The sequence below is a fragment of the Anguilla anguilla genome, chromosome 11, assembly GCF_013347855.1.
Source record: "Anguilla anguilla isolate fAngAng1 chromosome 11, fAngAng1.pri, whole genome shotgun sequence".
Taxonomy (NCBI): domain Eukaryota; kingdom Metazoa; phylum Chordata; class Actinopteri; order Anguilliformes; family Anguillidae; genus Anguilla; species Anguilla anguilla.
Genome location: NC_049211.1, coordinates 28,956,843 through 28,972,244, shown reverse-complemented (window position 1 = coordinate 28,972,244; position 15,402 = coordinate 28,956,843). Strand labels below are relative to the sequence as shown.

The 15,402-nt window shown below is 50.1% G+C and overlaps 1 protein-coding gene across 2 annotated transcripts in view; it reads left to right on the top strand.

The window, feature by feature from the left end:
• Nucleotides 1-15,402, top strand: part of LOC118208250 (probable phospholipid-transporting ATPase IIA) — a 59,599-nt gene that overhangs the window by 41,274 nt on the left and 2,923 nt on the right. For both annotated transcript variants that reach the window (XM_035382739.1, XM_035382740.1), the window contains 10 exons: nt 1,037-1,207; nt 1,580-1,678; nt 3,027-3,116; nt 4,359-4,503; nt 5,091-5,155; nt 5,967-6,122; nt 6,857-6,921; nt 10,672-10,780; nt 11,221-11,278; nt 13,159-13,362. In XM_035382739.1, the coding sequence (XP_035238630.1) occupies nt 1,037-1,207; nt 1,580-1,678; nt 3,027-3,116; nt 4,359-4,503; nt 5,091-5,155; nt 5,967-6,122; nt 6,857-6,921; nt 10,672-10,780; nt 11,221-11,278; nt 13,159-13,362 (1,162 nt within the window). The remainder of the gene's footprint in view (nt 1-1,036; nt 1,208-1,579; nt 1,679-3,026; nt 3,117-4,358; nt 4,504-5,090; nt 5,156-5,966; nt 6,123-6,856; nt 6,922-10,671; nt 10,781-11,220; nt 11,279-13,158; nt 13,363-15,402) is intronic.

Below are 15,402 nucleotides of genomic sequence, written 5' to 3'. Positions count from 1 at the left end.
GAGCCACCCAGTAAAGCACAGAGACGGTTACTTTAGAGAAGGATGCAAATCACGCCCAACCCAGCAGCGAAACGTAAGCCTTCGGTATCCCTCCCCCCTGGCCCCCCCTCGGCTGTTGGAGTTGACTGGGAATCAGCCGGCCCGCCCCGCGAGCAATCACAGCAGCCGACGGGCCAGCGCACCCAACGAACAGCCAAGAGTATCGAGTAGCGACGGAGACGGCGAGACGTGGAGACGGCGGAGGGCTGCGGCGGGTCGCTAAGCGCCGCGGCGGGGCTTGGCAGCGGGCAAGGGATGCCGTTTTCCGCGGCTCCCCGGGGCGGCGGGCAGCCCCCCCCCCCCGCTGCAACCCCTCGGCAGCTGGCGAAGGAAGCACATAATCGCGCAATGGGGTGGGATGAGTGAGTCATGGGGGTGAGTCACCGGCGTGCCTGCCCGGGTGACTCACCCAGACCGTTTTGGCTTTATCTCACTTTTAGCTTTTGGGCCCGAGCCTGCTGGGGGGAGGGAGGCCGTGACTCGGTGCCAGCTGACCTCCGCAGTCCTGCCGCGGGACCCCCACTGCATCCCCCACCCCCATGGTTTTCCCCCATTTAAAATAGTGTGCCTGCTTAGTGTATAAAATATGTCCCTGCTGCTAGTTATCCCCCCTGATGTGGAGCGCACTATATCTATGTCCCAGCTGCTCCTAAATAAAGCTTGCAGATGTTGGGAGTCTCTCCAGTGTAAGCGATATGGCGGAGGAGAGCTCCCTTTGGTTCCGGGCCAGCGTCTACCACGTCGACAGGATCGGGCCGTGCTCATGTGGAAATCGCAGTCAATTCACAGTCAATTCGTAGCAAATGCTCTGTGACGAGCCGCGCTCTGGTTCTTATATTATGAATCATTATATAACTGCAGCTGCCTTCGGCACGGAATGGCTGCCAGCTGCTGCCGGAGCAACGTTCCTGTTTCATCAGACGTCTGCGCCGGTCTTATTCGGGCTTGTGTCGGGTCAGCCCCGGTAAAGAGTCCTGTTCTGGTTCTGGCCCGACAGGCCCGCTACGTCCAAGCCAAGCTGAGCGTCCACGACCGGTCCCTGAAGGTGGCCACGGTGATCGAGAGCCTGGAGATGGAGATGGAGCTGCTGTGTCTGACCGGGGTGGAGGATCAGCTGCAGGCCGACGTGAGGCCCACCCTGGAGATCCTGCGCAACGCTGGCATCAAGGTCTGACACCCCCCCCCCATCACCCCCGCCTGTTTGGCTCATTTTAACTCAAGTTAGGAGTCTTTATCACAGCGACTTTGCTGGGGAAAAGGTTTAACATGATAAATAAAAGATAAAATAACAAGAAAAACTTGTTGGGAAACTTCTACACATCCATTGACTTTTAGTTGATAATATCTGTGGACTATAAATAAAGTAGGCCTTCAGTTTGCCACTATAGTGGTTTGCTCACATCCTATGATCTTTTTTTACTCTCTGTCTCTGTTTCTTCCCCCCTCGGCCCCCTGTCCCTTTCTGATTGTCCCCTTCCACGTCTCTGTCTCGACCTTTGACCCCGTGGTGTGACGCTCGCCGCTGCTCTCGTTCCCCAAGGTGTGGATGCTGACGGGAGACAAGCTGGAGACGGCCACCTGCACGGCCAAGAACGCCCACCTGGTCACCCGCAACCAGGACATCCACGTCTTCAAACCCGTGAGTGCAGAGCGAGGCCCCTCCCCTTCCTCTCCCCTTCCCCGACCTTTCCGCCACCGCCGGGACAGCATCCCAACCGTCAAACTACAGGAACGTACTAGATTCAGACGTTAGCCTAGCCTAGCTGCTACGGGCCTGATCACAGCTGCTTTTAACAGCAACAACTCCTCCTTCCCCCCCAGTGGGAGTAATTGATGACTAAATAAAATGCAGATATGTGAAGTGAAATCGCCGGGGAAGGTTATGTCACGACTCTACGTGATTCTGAGATAGATCTGGTTCATTTCCTGTTCAAAATCATCTGTAGCTCTTTGGAACGTGCTCTGTGGTGGGAATGCAAGGCCTTGGCTGGCCTATAAATCACCTTCCACAGGCGTGAGCGCTTCCTGAGTTCCTAAACATTCCAGGTAGCGCTTTAAACCAGAAGAGGGTCAGTAGAGCGGGACCGCAGGGGAGGGGGGGGAGCTTCCTAATCTTTTTCGCAGGCCCCTACCCTCTCGCTGGCTTTGATACGGTCGTTGCCCCCGCTTCCCTTCCGCACATCTCCCACAGCGACAGGGGAATCTGCCACGGAAGGTTCCGGAATGCTTGAGCCAGAGCAGCAGTTTCTGGGGAAGGTCGAAAGAAGGGCTGGCGCGCCGTGGAAACGGGCGTTGCCCCGGGAACGCCACCCGGGTCGGCTCCCTCGGCCGGTCAGAAGCCGAAATAAAAGGACCTTGAAACATTATCGCACGGGGGCGGGAGACCAGCACAGCGACGGGTTCGAGCCCGAGACACGTCGTCATCCAACTATGACCCGGGAGTCCGCGCGGTCGGGCTCGTCCCACGGTCGTCAGGCAGGTTTTCTCACGTTGCCGATAGCCCGCGCGGCGCACACAGGCTGTCGGCCGTCGTCTGTGAGAGACACACCTGTCCTCTGACCTGCCCTAGATCTCCTGTAGTACCGAGTGCCTACTGTTCAGCACCAACATTACCGAGTAAGCAAATACACTGTTAAATGGAGGAAAAACTGTAGATTCCAAACTAGGGAGAAAAAGAAAGGTGTGTTACAAAAGGAAATGAAAGAAAGAAAGATGGTCAGCCGAAGACCACGTGACCACTAGACTGAGGGCTTGCTTTCAAAGGACGCGTTCTCAGTTAGTGTTGCTCTTTGTCGCTGTCTTCACTGTTTCCACCTGATGGCTTTAGTCTCTATGAGATAAGCGCTAATGAAATAACGACCTTCGGCGAGGGCACTGCTAACCGTTATCAGGCTGGGGGGAGGCGTGACAGTTGAGGTTCTGCCGCTCTGCGGGGGGCCTGTGCACGTTCCTGCTGACCACAGCCCTGATTACTCTGATCCGCCCAGGTGACCACGCGCGGCGAAGCACACCTGGAGCTCAACGCCTTCAGGAGGAAGCATGACTGCGCCTTGGTGATATCGGGCGACTCTCTGGAGGTAAGTCCCCGCCCACAGACACACACACACACACACACACACACACACACAAGCGACTCCCAGCGTTCATCCAGGGAGCCCCCTGCAGTGGCTATCGAGTGGTTAGCAGTTAGCCGTTAGCCACCGCCGCCGCTTTCTTCATCGTAATTTTCATTTGATGAAAATGCAGGCCACAGCCTGACAGTTAGTGGTATCATGCACACTGGGCCTTGGAATACCCACAATCCTCTGCTTGCCTTGGTTTTGTGTAATGTTTCTGCTTAAATGTGGCCAGGGTGAAGGTATTTCGCAAAAGGGCATTAAGGAGAGCCAGAAATCTGACTGGAGGAAAGCCTGAGTTGCGTCAGAAGTTAGCACGTTAACTCGATGATCTTGCTTTGTGAAATACTCCCCTGCTCATTCCTACAACTGGTAAAGATGGAAGTTGACCATTATATTCACGTATAGAGGGTTTAGAGGTTCAGATTTAATGCTAATTAGCTGCAGTTGGATTTGCAAATCAGTATTTCTGTTACTGTTGTTTGCGGGAGGATTGCTGTCTTTTGAAAGCCATTTAGATCAGTGTCGTTTGATGTATTGCAATTCAAAATGAGTCGTGCCATCCTAAAATTTGATTTGGGCTCCTGCCGTGGGCAAACGAAAATTGTCATCACAGGTTTAATTAACAGGAAGGAAAATACATATATCGATATTAATGAAGCCTGTCAAAGAAAATCAAGTTTGTTTCTGTGGGACAGAAGAACACAAACAACGTTACTGCGTGGTGCAGACAAATCAATATTTGAGCTCAGTTTGAAACACTAACTAATGCATGTTCAGCAGTCATATCATGGATGTTTTGAAGGCCGGAAGCCTACCCATGAGTGCCATAGGAATAATTCATAAATAAAAGAATGCTTAAATTCATAAATTCATAAAAAGTAAAACTAAAATAAAAGCTGAAACTGTCAATAGTCTCAAAAAATATTATCCCATTGATAACACACTCTCAAACGTAAGCTGATAAACATCTGTCCTTAACTTTGGCTTACAAATAAATGCAAAATGTGTTACCTTTTCAGTTGGTTCTTTAGTTCTGAGGTAAGTTTGGTGATTACTGAACAGGCCAATCACATCTGTGATGGGAAAAAGGCCCTTGCTGCTGTTTGTGAGTTGAAGTTATGGTGTTGTGGGAGTGCGGGTGAGCGTTCAGGGCACGCGCGGCTGAACGGTGCCCTCTGCGGACTGGCGCTGTGCCCGCAGGTGTGTCTGAAGTTCTACGAGTACGAGTTCATGGAGCTGGCGTGCCAGTGCCCGGCGGTGGTGTGCTGCCGCTGCGCGCCCACGCAGAAGGCCCAGATCGTCCGGCTGCTGCAGGAACGCACCGGAAAACTCACCTGCGCCGTCGGTGAGCCCTCCCTCCCTCCCCCCCTCTCTCACCATTCCCTTTCCTCCTCCATTTCTCAATCCCTCCCTCCCTCTCGTCATTCCCTTTCTTCCTCCATCCCTGAATCCTCCCTCCTCCCTCCCTCCCTCGTGCTCTGCATCGTTCCCTTTCTTCCTCCATCCCTGAATCCCTCCCTCCCTCCCTCCCTCCCTCGTGCTCTGCATCATTCCCTTTCTTCCTTCGTCCCTGAATCCCGGGCCTTCCCCAGTCTCCAGTTCAAATACGAGTGCAAATCAAATACAAGTCACATTCAATGTTCAGTTAACATAAATGCTGCATGTCAGTGTGAGGTAAACTTTTGGTCACTTTTCGCAAATCTTACGGAGTTTTAGTTGGCGTAATTTCCATGTCGTATTAATGCTTTGTGACTGGAAGTCTCACAGTTAGAAAATGTCATGCGTCTTTGAAGCATGCGTAGTGACATTCGGTCGAGCCTTTCGTACGACTTTCCCAGAATGCACCACGTGACTTGAGCAGCGGAGTGCCAGGCTCGTTACCGAGTGTCAGAGAAATGTGCGGGGCACTGAGCAGCTGCTCTTTTCTCACAGGGGACGGAGGAAATGATGTGAGCATGATCCAGGAAGCGGACTGCGGCGTGGGAGTGGAAGGAAAAGTGAGCGCTCGTCTTATCTCTCCGGCGCGCGTCTGTTTCCTGCAGAGCCTGGGCCATCTGCCAGGGGCTCCGCTCGTCCGCTGCCGCCCTTTCACACACACCTTCACTTTCTACATTTCGCATCTTTTTTATTTCTCCCCCACCCCTTCGTCTCCTGGGATTTTTGGAATTACATTGTTGTCCAGATCAGACGGCTAATGCTATGTGAATATTGGAACTGTCACACAGACCCGCACGCCAACTCCCAGTCTGGCCGTGGCAGTGAAAGGTTGTAGCATTAGGGTTTTCCATGCGTTTTTCCATTTCCCCTGTTTTCCTTGGCGGTATGAACCCTTTAAGGTGTAAAATCACAGCATGTAATTAGAATGTTCTTAACTGAACATTCTAAGGCTGATGTAACAGTCACTACTGATAAGTGAAAGCAATGGAGTTCTAGAACACTGACTTAGAATAAAAAAAAAATTTAAAAAACATTCCAAAACACCTACTCTTCATGGGGTTAACGCATGGGCCCAGGGCTGAACGGCCGGAGACCTCTGGAGTAGGCCCCGTGTCCCTGCAGGTTCCAACAGGGCGGTAAAACAGAAGTGGCAGAGCGGGACATCACCGTATTTTTGGAATGTAGTGACTGGGCCTTTGAGCTTTCTGGCGGCTAGGCTAAGCTAGAGCAGCTCTGCGTCTAAAACCCCCCCTGCTCATTTTACGGCCCTCCCCGTTAGTAAAAGAAACTTAAGAACTTGTGTGTTTTTTTAATGGTCTCAGAGTAAAAAGGTCTTGAAACACTTATATTTCTCTGCATCTTTCCTCTCAGGAAGGGAAGCAGGCCTCTCTGGCTGCCGATTTCTCCGTGACCCAGTTCAAGCACCTGGGGAGGCTGCTCATGGTGCACGGGAGGAACAGCTACAAGCGCTCGGCAGCACTCAGCCAGTTTGTCATCCACAGGAGCCTGTGCATCAGCACCATGCAGGTACGCCGGGCGGGGCCGGCGGACGGAGACGTGAGTCAGAGCGCGGCGGGGCCCCGCTGACGAGCTGGCGCGAGCGGCCGGCCGGCGGCTGACTCACCGGGCCCGGAGCCGGGCCTCCCCGCCTCGCTCTCGCTCTCGCTCTCGCTCTCGCTCCTGCCCGTCAAGGCCCCGCTCGCCGCCCGCCAGACCGCCGTGATTCACTCGCTAATCGCCCCACTTACACGTGAAGAGCATCCAGCTAAACCACAGAGCGCTTTGAGCGAAGCCTGAAACGGCAGGCCGCACTTAACCCTTTCCTGCCCGCTCCCCCTTCGCCCGCCGCAGCGTCTAGTGGGCCTGGGGCCAGTAAGAGTACGGAGCCACTGAAAGCGATATCCTCACAGTTAAGCTCCGCTTCTGGCCCTTGAAGGAAGAAGGAGGCTGTTTAAAGCCTGTGCTGATACAGAGAGAAGCGAAGGCATTTCCTCCACACATCTGTGTTGCATTGTGTCCATGGCAGGCTGGATGGCCCAGCATTCTGTCGTGTTACTCATTTGTTACGGCAGTAAACAAAAACGCATTTTTTGCATTTTTACGATGCGCTTGTAACACTGGCAGTCAGACAGTTCTTTCTGCATGGGGCTGTGATGGCACTCCAGAGATTTCACTAACAGGCCTAAATTAATTGGGTAATGGCTTGAGTGAAAGTTGAGTGAAAGCCAGCGTTGTCAGCGTCTGTTCTGTCTTCCCTCCAGGCCGTGTTCTCCTCCGTCTTCTACTTCGCCTCTGTGCCGCTCTACCAAGGCTTCCTCATTATCGGGTGAGTGACACCGCCAGCCAAGCCTACGCCTGTCTGCTGTGAACCTGTGTCTGTTACGAACCTGTGTCTGCTATGACCCTGTGTCTGCTACTAACCTGTGTCTGCTGTGAACCTGTGTCTGTTACGAACCTGTGTCTGCTGTGAACCTGTGTCTGCTACGAACCTGTGTCTGCTACGAACCTGTGTCTGCTGTGAACCTGTGTCTGTTACGAACCTGTGTCTGCTGTGAACCTGTGTCTGCTACTAACCTGTGTCTGCTGTGAACCTGTGTCTGCTACTAACCTGTGTCTGCTATGACCCTGTGTCTGCTGTGAACCTGTGTCTGTTATGAACCTGTGTCTGCTACTAACCTGTGTCTGTTACGAACCTGTGTCTGCTACTAACCTGTGTCTGGTATGACCCTATGTCTGCTACTAACCTGTGTCTGCTATGACCCTGTGTCTGCTACTAACCTGTGTCTGCTGTGAACCTGTGTCTGCTATGACCCTGTGTCTGCTACTAACCTGTGTCTGCTATGACCCTGTGTCTGCTACTAACCTGTGTCTGCTATGACCCTGTGTCTGCTACTAACCTGTGTCTGCTGTGAACCTGTGTCTGCTATGACCCTGTGTCTGCTATGACCCTATGTCTGCTACGAACCTGTGTCTGCTATGACCCTGTGTCTGCTACTAACCTGTGTCTGCTGTGAACCTGTGTCTGCTGTGAACCTGTGTCTGCTATGACCCTGTGTCTGCTACTAACCTGTGTCTGCTATGACCCTGTGTCTGCTACTAACCTGTGTCTGCTGTGAACCTGTGTCTGCTATGACCCTGTGTCTGCTATGACCCTATGTCTGCTACGAACCTGTGTCTGCTGTGAACCTGTGTCTGCTACTAACCTTTGTCCGTTGCGTACCTGTGTCTGCTATGAACCTGGCCAATGCAGTGCAGTCCAGAGCCATAAACCACGGCCACTTGTGGAACATAATCTATGTTTTCTAGCCAATCAAGCCAAGCCAAGGTGGTTCTAAGGTGATGCGATTACAACCGGCAGCCCAAACACAAACCGCGGGACTGAAAGTAGGTCAGTAGCGAGGGCAGGTGCCTGTCGGGCGCGTACCGTAAAGCTTCCGCTCACTGCCCCCTGAGAGCGTGCCCAGCACCACGCTACCGTAAAGCTTCCGCTCACTGCCCCCTGAGAGCGTGCCCAGCACCACGCTACCGTAAGGCTTCCGCTCACTGCCCCCTGAGAGCGTGCCCAGCACCACGCTACCGTAAGGCTTCCGCTCACTGCCCCCTGAGAGCGTGCCCAGCACCACGCTACCGTAAGGCTTCCGCTCACTGCCCCCTGAGAGCGTGCCCAGCACCACGCTACCGTAAAGCTTCCGCTCACTGCCCCCTGAGAGCGTGCCCAGCACCACGCTACCGTAAGGCTTCCGCTCACTGCTCCCTGAGAGCGTGCCCAGCACCACGCTACCGTAAAGCTTCCGCTCACTGCCCCCTGAGAGCGTGCCCAGCACCACGCTACCGTAAGGCTTCTGCTCACTGCCCCCTGAGAGCGTGCCCAGCACCACGCTACCGTAAAGCTTCCGCTCACTGCCCCCTGAGAGCGTGCCCAGCACCACGCTACCGTAAGCGGAAGGCGAGAGCGTCCCGACATCTTTCCAGACTGTCTGGGTTGCGAGACTGTCGGCTAAGGAGCGGGAGGCGGGGGGGTGTCTGGGGGGTGGGGGGGTCCCTGACTCACCCCGACTGCTCCGTTAGCCACAGGCCGCCGCCCCCCTCCCCCCCCTCGCATTCGGCCTGCTTTAGGAGTTCAGATACTGGCTGCATGAGGTCATGTGCGCTCCACGGGCCAAAATGGGAAAAAAAGGAACCGGAGTGTTGAAAACCGAGACGTTTCCTTCGGCCCGGAGAAACTGAAGAGGTTCTGCGAGTCTCCGCGCGGATTTACAGCGCCCGCTCTCGCACGATTCCTGGAGGCCGAATCGCCGCCGACTCGCAGAAGTAAAAATTAGGCGAAATCACGGCGAATTTAAGAAAGTTACGGGAAGATTTGGGCTTTTTGGATTCGTGTAACATTAGTCAGAGTAGCTGTCCAGTAGAGCTCTTTAAAAGTAGCTCTGACTGAAAGGCTTCCCTGTGCAGTTAGTCATGCTGGTCAGTCACACTTGATCAAGTAGGAAAAACTTTGGCCTAAAAAAGAAAATATACAATTTGTCATCGGAGTCACAGCAACAATAATCAACAGTCAGATGTTTTTAAAGCACTTTTGTTTTGTGGAAAACCTTTATTACTTGTGTCTTGTGTCAGTAGTGGTGAACACACACGCAAAATGCAATAATCTATGACGTCTGAGAACTACCGAATAAATAATCGATAAAAGTATTTCCTAGCTTCATAGATTTTTAACCACAACGTTTTTTTTTATTTTGCCAAAAGAAGAACAAAATCATACGCTGAACTAAAAATAGCCAGGACGTATTTCTAAATATCAGGCCCTGTTTACATAATGGATTGAGCTGACGCATCAAATTTCTTTATATTTGATACATGGGGCGTAACCGATTCTGTGCGTTTAGACGGGGATCGCATTTCGGCTGGTTTTTAGCTGTCGATGCGCCATCCGATCTGGTAACCAGCGTTACGGTGATGCGTCGCGACCCCCAAACGGGCTTAATATGGCCGCTGTTTGGCAATTCAGGTCTGTGTCCGTTTTCTTGCATTTTCACTACAATCAGAAACGACACTTGGACATGACATTTGGATTTGCTGGATAAGTAAGTGTGTAAGTGTAAACCAGAGAGCAGTCATCCGATTACCTCACATCTATCTACGCTGAAATCTGTTTTATTTGGTATGATTGGTGTTTTGAGTACAGTACTGGCGCAAATTATTGAATCACATAAATGCATTATGTCCATTATGGTTCTCATTTTTTGCTATTATAAATGTAATGTGTAATGAGTGTAATGGCAACATAAAAATTTTGAATTATTTAGCAGTTGTGTTAAACAAGTAATTATCATTACACCTATGTAATTGCGGTCTGATGTATCTTACTGTTGGACATTTTTTTATCAGTTTGAAATTTTTTTTTTTGTCCTGTACTTTTTTATTATAAAATTATAATGTTAAAAACTGATTTATTATTTTGTGAGAGGGAAGCTATCATGAAATAGTGGAAAAAAGTATGAGAATATCCCATTTTGAATGACGTGCTAATCACAATGATCGGGTAATTCCGATCTGTGCATTTAGATGACGGTTGCATTGGCAGGTATCTGATTCTTCTTGGATTTATTTCCAAGAATTTGGCCCAAAACGGATCTGAAATTGTTCGATTCCATGTGCTTTTTTACCGTTTGCTCGTTCGTAATACATATCTGATCTGTGCCACATGTGAGAGCGAAAAATGGGAATTGGGTCACTTTTACCAGACGGTGTAAATGTAGACTGAGAGTACTGAACTTCTCTTTAGCACGGTGTTTCCATAATTTCTGCCAATACGGTCTGCTGTCGTCCCACAAAGCCAAGCCACGGATTCAATCATCCTTTCCCCTTTTTCGCTCTCAAAATGACTGCGTAGTGCGTTGGATTTCTCACTACAGGCCCAGTCATTTTCATTCACGCTGGTGACTGCTGAGGTTGCCAGATTGTGTTTGTGAAGAGGGGATCTCTGGTGAAATTGTGGGCCAGACCGAGGCTAAGTGTTGATTGTGCTCAGGCTGTGGAGGAGCTCCAAACCGGAAGGTCTGTCTCTGTGTTTCAGTTACTCCACCCTCTACACCATGTTCCCCGTCTTCTCCCTGGTTCTGGACAAAGACGTCAAGTCGGAAGTGGCCATGCTGTATCCTGAGCTTTATAAGGATCTCCTGAAGGTGTGTGTGTGTGTGTGTGTGTGCATGTGCATGTGCATGCTTACAGTATGTGATTCAGTGCTTTAAATTGGGGATCTCAAACTCCAGTCCTGGAGGGTCACAGTGTCTGCAGGTTTAACTCCAGTCCTGGAGGGCCACAGTGTCTGCAGGTTTAACTCCAGTCCTGGAGGGCCACAGTGTCTGCAGGTTTAACTCCAGTCCTGGAGGGCCGCAGTGTCTGCAGGTTTAACTCCAGTCCTGGAGGGCTACAGGGTCTGCCACCTGCTTTAGAATGCTCCTCCATATACTTTAACTCACCTAAATAAATTGATTGAGTCCCCTGATGAATTTAAAAGGAATTTAACATTATTTCAGTATCATCATACAGTCATAAATCCATTTATCTTTAGCATTGATTGTTGTTTGATTTCCTGATTTTTACATTTTTTTCCCCCACGCAGGGCCGCCCTCTATCCTTCAAAACGTTTCTGATATGGGTGCTGATAAGTATTTACCAAGGTAAGTTTATTTTAAAATCAAGCTCACTTTTTGCCTCACCTAATTATGTACATATGGTATTGATAAATATAACTCCAAATGAAATACTGGGTAAGAATGGATTGTAATGTGAAGTACTCTAAAAGTAAAAAGGATTGCCCAAGGTCTTTAAAGGTGGCCAGTCTACAACTAGCAGAATGGAACACATGGCAGTTAGGGTTGCTGTGGTTACGGGAGTCATGGAGACGGAGGCAGGCTTCCAGTTCTGTCAGAGCTCTCTATGCAGGAAGTCTGTCATAACAAACGAGGAGTAGCGCGGCTGCTCTCCCCCACGCACACTACTCACACGGCATCCCCCAGCATCTTTTTCCCCGACGAGCCTCGATTGCGTAAACCTTCCCAAATGCCGCCAGAAGCTTTGTTTGTATCCCGTTCGAAAAAGAGACACAGCATCTGGAGTCACACGCCCGTCTGCGCGGGTCAAAATAAACTCCCAGATGAAAAGTGCGCTTTGCCACACCCCTCATCCACACAAGAAACACACACACACACACCCACAGTTATACAAACAACTCCTGTGTGTGGCAAAAGCTCTTCTCCCACACACTTTTCTTCCTCTCTTAATTACCAGAGTAGTGTTTATTTCATGCGTCTGTGGTCGTGAGATGTCAAGTAGTTTTCCCTTTTTTTCCCCCCTGTGTGTCGTGCTCGTCCAGGTCCCTCCCCCTCAGCACTGTTTGTGTGTCAGTGCCCCCCCCCCCCCTTCTGATTTTAACCCTTTGAAGTGTAGGTTTCTTGGAATGTTTTTTCTAAATTCTTAGTGTTCTAGAACTCCATTGTTTTCTATTATCAGTAGTGACTGTTACATCAGCATTAGGATGTTCAGTTAAGAATATGTTTTTGTGTCTCACACCTTAAAGGGTTAAGCCCCAGAAGGATTTCAGCACGCTAGTTCTGTGAATGACACAGAATTTGTTCTTGTTGTATATGGATCTCAACACCTTGTGGATTGTTCTATAATTTTATGACGATTGTTGTAATGTGTATCTTTATAATATATTTAGAACTGAACTTTTATTTGATGTATATTTGCGATACGTATAAAAACAATATTTTTAATATCGTAATCACAAATTTATATGACACGTTTATCCATTTCATATTATCTGAGTATGTGCGCTTTGAGGCAGTCAAGTGGGGAATTTTCTAATGCGCTGGATCAAACACGTGGAATTGAACCCGAGTATCTTTCTGGGGTGACCGGGTTCATCTCCTTGTGTTGACACCCATTTTTCAATCACAGGAAGCATATTTTTTAATGTCAGGTTTCTGGGGTCACAATAACATGGCAAGAGGAAGTTATGGAAAAGTCTGGAACTACGGAAAAATGTGTTCTGTTCTCCTTCTCATCAGCGAAACATGACCCGTCTTGAATACCGCGGTCTTCTCCATTTCCAAACCCGAACAATAGCCCATTAGTCCAGGTTCTCTTGCACCACGGAAGTTAATGCAGCAGGCCATCGATATCATTGGGATGATTGCTTGACCCTCGAGCCCTTATCTGAGATGGGAGTGAAGGAGCTTGCCAGTTTGAATCTACAGCAGGCCAGTTTACTGGGGAATAGTGTGAGGTCCAATGAGAACAATGCGTGTGCTGCGTGTGGAAGAAGTCTCAATCCGTAGCAGGTCAAGCTGCTCCAGTTCTTTTGTCTGTTAGTGATTGTGTGTGTGTGTGTGTTTTTGTATGTTAGCAAGGCTCTGTGTGTCATGTTAGCAACGCTCTGTATGTTTGTATGTTATCGACACTATGTTTGTATGTTAGCGACGCTGTCTGTTTGTATTTTAGCGACGCTGTGTGTGTTCGTATATTAGTGACACTGTATTGTAATGTGGGTCTGCAGGCAGTATCATCATGTACGGGGCCCTGCTGCTGTTTGAGTCGGAGTTTGTGCACATCGTGGCCATCTCCTTCACCTCGCTCATCCTGACGGAGCTCCTGATGGTGGCCCTGACCGTGCAGACCTGGCACTGGCTGATGATCGTGGCGGAGCTGCTCAGCTTGGCCTGCTACGTCGCCTCGCTGGTCTTCCTGCACGAATTCATCGGTGAGTTCTGTTTCTGCCTGGTCCCTCCCCCTTTCTGCTATAACCACTCCTCTACCCCTTCCTCTTTTGTTAAAACCACACCCCCAGCACCTCCTCTTCTGTAATAACCACACCCCAGCCCCTCCTCTTCTGTAATAACTGCACCCTTAGCCACACCTCTTCTGTAATAACCACACCCCCAGCCACCCTCTTCTGATGCTATAACCACACCCCTACCCCCCTCTGCTGTAGGGGGGGGGTATCCTAGCCACTCGACTTCTGCAATAACCTCACAGCCCCCCAGACCCTTCTCTTCTTCATAGCCACGCCCCAAACCCAGGCCCCCCGCTCCCTGCTCCCTGCCCACTCATGTTTCCAACCCGCTGGTCTGATTCAGTAATGCTGTAAGCGTACCAAACCTTTATCACCCTGACCGCCCCCATCTGCCGATGCCAGCTGAGTGGCCAGCTGGGCCTCATCGGTGTGATTGGCTAAGCGCTGTCAGAGATCAGAATGATGGGAGGAGTGGGAACGCGTCCGTCAGGAGCCATTTAAAAAGCAGGCTTATTCTGGCCGCGTTCTGATGGTTCCTCATGCTTTTCGTTTCCTCTGAAGAGACTCAGGCGTGGGTTTTGTGAAAGATCCGGATGCCTTTCAGAGATCCATCCTGGCAGATGGGATTCTCTGGGCATTTCCTGTCATGAGTTCTGGCTGTCCTGCACATTTTTTGAGAAATTCCATGCCTGTGCTGAACCACCAATACAGCGCCTCTGTTGTGCAGCTGCCACCACCCACCTCCCTCCCTTTCACCCCACCCCCTGTCATCTTTGGAACCCCAGAGCCGATAGGAAGTTTGAAGGTGAACGTGGAGGAGGGCGGAGTGGAAGCGGCAGGCTGCGTTCCCGAAGTATCAAAGAGGAAATTCCACAGCCCCTTGTTCATTTCCTTCCCCCGAGGACCGCAGGCCTGCCTGTTTATCGGGCCGGCTAGCGCCGCACGCAGAACAGACCTCCAGGACCGTTCTGCCGACGTTTTGGAAGCGTTGCCCCAACGTCTAAGCTCCCTCCGGCCGGTTCAGTTTGTCTTTCCGCCCTCTTCCTTTGGCTCTGCTGAGAGGTCCCCGGTGGAGCTGATCGAGAGCCCGCCTCACACGTCCCCGTGAGTCAGCTACCGTCCTCGTCAGTGGCCCAGGAGACCCGCCAATCAAGCTCACAAAGGCCCGACTGTGTTTCCCCTCCCCACAGAGGCCGTTGCCCACTGAAACATTCAGCGAACGCGCAAATAGACCTGAAAGGCCGTTTTGTCAGCACAAACAAGATGCAGATTTATTCTCGATGCCTTGGCTCGAGTAGAGCACAAATTTCTTTCCATTTATATATATATATATATATTTTTTTTTCCCTATTTTCCTTTTTTTTGCCTCAGAGACAAGGGTCATTGGCACCACAGTTTCACAGACAAAAAAAATCACAGAACAAATTTTTCATATTTTTTCATAAAATGTGCCATTTTTTCTTGACCCGGTAAATCACGGCCACTGAGCGTGAAATATGGCTGGCTTCCGTTTCCTTTAGCGGGCTTTTCTGTAGCGCACATGTTCAGCTGCGTATGAATTTTTCCGAAATATGTCGGTTCAGTAACTTCAGTCCTTTAAGGTTCATACGGTAGTGTTGTTCCAAAGTAAAGTGGAACTTTGCCTCGTTCGAGAGACCAATGGAGAGATCAGTGCTACTGACTTTATTCAGTTTAAGTAATTTACATTCATTCACACTGAAACGTGATTTGTGTAATTCACATTCTTTCGTGCTGAAACCTGACTAGCACTTAATTAGCACTTGTTTACACTGAAACCCTATTTAAATAATTCACATGAATTCACTCTGAAACCTGTTTAGCTGATTTGCATGCATTCACACGGAAACCCGATGACATAACTCATGTTCATTTGCACTGAAGGCTTATTTAAATCATGTACATTCATTCACTTTTAAAACCCCTTTAGATAATTCACATGCATTCGCACTGAAACCGGATTACATAATTCACCTCCATTTACACAGA